This window comes from Octopus bimaculoides, chromosome 15 (genome assembly GCF_046866305.1).
Source record: "Octopus bimaculoides isolate indiv1 chromosome 15, ASM4686630v1, whole genome shotgun sequence".
NCBI lineage: Eukaryota > Metazoa > Mollusca > Cephalopoda > Octopoda > Octopodidae > Octopus > Octopus bimaculoides.
The window spans coordinates 46,485,490-46,490,219 of NC_142942.1; the positions used below are offsets into that span (position 1 = coordinate 46,485,490).

General features: G+C 39.5%; 1 protein-coding gene across 1 annotated transcript in view; it reads left to right on the plus strand.

The window, feature by feature from the left end:
• The window catches only part of LOC106880846 (zinc transporter ZIP1), a 9,833-nt gene extending 5,366 nt beyond the window's left edge, over window positions 1-4,467 (plus strand). Inside the window, exon 2 of the mRNA XM_014930979.3 lies at window positions 3,328-4,467. Within this exon, the coding sequence (XP_014786465.2) occupies window positions 3,328-4,333 (1,006 nt within the window). The 3' untranslated portion in view covers window positions 4,334-4,467. The remainder of the gene's footprint in view (window positions 1-3,327) is intronic.
• The last annotated feature ends 263 nt before the right edge of the window (window positions 4,468-4,730 follow it).

Sequence of the window (4,730 nt, forward strand, 5' to 3'; positions counted from 1 at the left end):
CCTCAAATTTAGAAAATACAGTTTACAAAAATCTTCCCGCAATACATTTCTTGAAGTTTGACTAACATGCCTGTCGCTAAGGGGGTGAACTGGATAGCACTACCCCCTCACTTTTCAATGGCACACCCTCAAATTTAGAAAATACAGTTTACAAAAATCTTCCCGCAATACATTTCTTGAAGTTTGACTAACATGCCTGTCGCTAAGGGGGTGAACTGGATAGCACTACCCCCTCACTTTTCAATGGCACACCCTCAAATTTAGAAAATACAGTTTACAAAAATCTTCCCGCAATACATTTCTTGAAGTTTGACTAACATGCCTGTCGCTAAGGGGGTGAACTGGATAGCACTACCCCCTCACTTTTCAATGGCACACCCTCAAATTTAGAAAATACAGTTTACAAAAATCTTCCCGCAATACATTTCTTGAAGTTTGACTAACATGCCTGTCGCTAAGGGGGTGAACTGGATAGCACTACCCCCTCACTTTTCAATGGCACACCCTCAAATTTAGAAAATACAGTTTACAAAAATCTTCCCGCAATACATTTCTTGAAGTTTGACTAACATGCCTGTCGCTAAGGGGGTGAACTGGATAGCACTACCCCCTCACTTTTCAATGGCACACCCTCAAATTTAGAAAATACAGTTTACAAAAATCTTCCCGCAATACATTTCTTGAAGTTTGACTAACATGCCTGTCGCTAAGGGGGTGAACTGGATAGCACTACCCCCTCACTTTTCAATGGCACACCCTCAAATTTAGAAAATACAGTTTACAAAAATCTTCCCGCAATACATTTCTTGAAGTTTGACTAACATGCCTGTCGCTAAGGGGGTGAACTGGATAGCACTACCCCCTCACTTTTCAATGGCACACCCTCAAATTTAGAAAATACAGTTTACAAAAATCTTCCCGCAATACATTTCTTGAAGTTTGACTAACATGCCTGTCGCTAAGGGGGTGAACTGGATAGCACTACCCCCTCACTTTTCAATGGCACACCCTCAAATTTAGAAAATACAGTTTACAAAAATCTTCCCGCAATACATTTCTTGAAGTTTGACTAACATGCCTGTCGCTAAGGGGGTGAACTGGATAGCACTACCCCCTCACTTTTCAATGGCACACCCTCAAATTTAGAAAATACAGTTTACAAAAATCTTCCTGCAATACATTTCTTGAAGTTTGACTAACATGCCTGTCGCTAAGGGGGTGAACTGGATAGCACTACCCCCTCACTTTTCAATGGCACACCCTCAAATTTAGAAAATACAGTTTACAAAAATCTTCCCGCAATACATTTCTTGAAGTTTGACTAACATGCCTGTCGCTAAGGGGGTGAACTGGATAGCACTACCCCCTCACTTTTCAATGGCACACCCTCAAATTTAGAAAATACAGTTTACAAAAATCTTCCCGCAATACATTTCTTGAAGTTTGACTAACATGCCTGTCGCTAAGGGGGTGAACTGGATAGCACTACCCCCTCACTTTTCAATGGCACACCCTCAAATTTAGAAAATACAGTTTACAAAAATCTTCCCGCAATACATTTCTTGAAGTTTGACTAACATGCCTGTCGCTAAGGGGGTGAACTGGATAGCACTACCCCCTCACTTTTCAATGGCACACCCTCAAATTTAGAAAATACAGTTTACAAAAATCTTCCCGCAATACATTTCTTGAAGTTTGACTAACATGCCTGTCGCTAAGGGGGTGAACTGGATAGCACTACCCCCTCACTTTTCAATGGCACACCCTCAAATTTAGAAAATACAGTTTACAAAAATCTTCCCGCAATACATTTCTTGAAGTTTGACTAACATGCCTGTCGCTAAGGGGGTGAACTGGATAGCACTACCCCCTCACTTTTCAATGGCACACCCTCAAATTTAGAAAATACAGTTTACAAAAATCTTCCTGCAATACATTTCTTGAAGTTTGACTAACATGCCTGTCGCTAAGGGGGTGAACTGGATAGCACTACCCCCTCACTTTTCAATGGCACACCCTCAAATTTAGAAAATACAGTTTACAAAAATCTTCCCGCAATACATTTCTTGAAGTTTGACTAACATGCCTGTCGCTAAGGGGGTGAACTGGATAGCACTACCCCCTCACTTTTCAATGGCACACCCTCAAATTTAGAAAATACAGTTTACAAAAATCTTCCCGCAATACATTTCTTGAAGTTTGACTAACATGCCTGTCGCTAAGGGGGTGAACTGGATAGCACTACCCCCTCACTTTTCAATGGCACACCCTCAAATTTAGAAAATACAGTTTACAAAAATCTTCCCGCAATACATTTCTTGAAGTTTGACTAACATGCCTGTCGCTAAGGGGGTGAACTGGATAGCACTACCCCCTCACTTTTCAATGGCACACCCTCAAATTTAGAAAATACAGTTTACAAAAATCTTCCCGCAATACATTTCTTGAAGTTTGACTAACATGCCTGTCGCTAAGGGGGTGAACTGGATAGCACTACCCCCTCACTTTTCAATGGCACACCCTCAAATTTAGAAAATACAGTTTACAAAAATCTTCCCGCAATACATTTCTTGAAGTTTGACTAACATGCCTGTCGCTAAGGGGGTGAACTGGATAGCACTACCCCCTCACTTTTCAATGGCACACCCTCAAATTTAGAAAATACAGTTTACAAAAATCTTCCCGCAATACATTTCTTGAAGTTTGACTAACATGCCTGTCGCTAAGGGGGTGAACTGGATAGCACTACCCCCTCACTTTTCAATGGCACACCCTCAAATTTAGAAAATACAGTTTACAAAAATCTTCCCGCAATACATTTCTTGAAGTTTGACTAACATGCCTGTCGCTAAGGGGGTGAACTGGATAGCACTACCCCCTCACTTTTCAATGGCACACCCTCAAATTTAGAAAATACAGTTTACAAAAATCTTCCTGGAATACAAATTGGTGACAGCTGAGAATATTCTGAAGCACCACCAGGCACCAAAGGCACCACCAGGCAGCAAAGTTTGGCATGAAACAATGTGAGTTTAGGTATACTTACATTGCACTTGCTTTACATCTTTTAATTCTAAGTTAGATCTCGGCCCCTTTAAACATATAGTACCCTCCAGTAGTGCCCCCTGGTAAGCTTGCAACACATCAAAGGGGATGTTACTACTGTGTGTGTGTGTGTGTGTGTGTGTATATATATATAGATATGTGTGTGTGTGTGTGTACTGATTTACACCAACCCATGCTAGCATGGAAAGCGGACGTTAAACAATGATGATGATGATGATGATTGCTTTTTGTTTATATTTCTTTTATTTCTGTTTGTTTCAGTTATAAACACGTCTTCAGTTGCTTGAGTTGTTTCTCTGCTGGTGTTTTCCTTGCAACATGCCTCCTCGACTTGTTTCCAGATGTCCGCCAAAACCTTTCTGATGTCCTCATTCTCTACGAGATCCACACGGGATTTCCAGTGCCTGAATTTGTTATGGTTTTCGGTCTTTTCATCATTCTCATCACAGAACAAATTGTCTTGGAGTTCAAAGAAAAAAGTCTTCAGCAAGCAAACACTGACAAAAAGCCCTTACTTCACCAAGCTAAACAGAAACAGATCGAAGAGGATGCTTTATCGTTCAAAAGTGACTTGACGATCAGTGGCATCGAAGATGATGTCTCAAGGTTTAGAGAATACCATACACAGGATTCAGCTTCTGATATTGAAGAAAATTTTTCTGACAGTTCTTCAGAAGACTCTCACTCTCACCACCACCACCACCAACACCAACACCAGCACCACCATCACCACGACCAGAACATATCGAAAGGTCATTCCCAGTCTGTTCTACGTTCCATTCTTCTGACTGTTGCCCTCTCTTTGCACTCCATCTTTGAAGGTTTAGCAATTGGTTTAGCACGAAAAGAGTCTAACATTTTAACAATCACAAGTGCAATCATTCTGCACAAGTGTACCCTCAGCCTCAGTTTGGGCATCAACTTGAGTCACAGCAAGCTGCATTATGGCAGTATTATCAGATCATTATTATTATTTTCCCTTGCAGCCCCTATTGGCATTAGTATTGGGATTCTGATAATTGATTTATGGGATTCTTTAACCTCAAGCCTCATCCAAGGCTTGCTTCAGGGCATCGCCTGTGGGACCTTTCTTTATATCACATTCTTCGAGATCTTCCCGAGTGAGTTCAATAACACCAAAGGTAGACGGCTTTGTAAAGTACTGTTTGTTTTGTTTGGTTTCAGTGTGGTTTGTATCATAATGTTCCTCAACGCTGAACCAGCAACTCCAATTGATCCTTGTTCTCATCCAAGATTACACCCTTGACAATTTGACCAGAAAACAATCTCGTTTGCTCCCTTAAATCACAGCTATGGCACTAACCTGGATCAGATTACAGTACTGCCTATATATATATATATATATATATATATTATATTATATTATATTATTTTGTGTAGCTCTATAAGAAACTATACAATGGAAATAACGAGGTGTTCTACAAATTTGTTGGAAGAAATTGATTTATTTATGTATATACATGTATGTGTGTATATATATATATATATATATATATATAGTGTGTGTGTGTATGTATATATATATATATATATATATATATATGTATATATATATATATATAGTGTGTGTGTTGTATATATAGTTTGATACTGTATTTTATTGTTTTACAAGAATTCTCTGTTCATATTTCTTAAATCCTTTT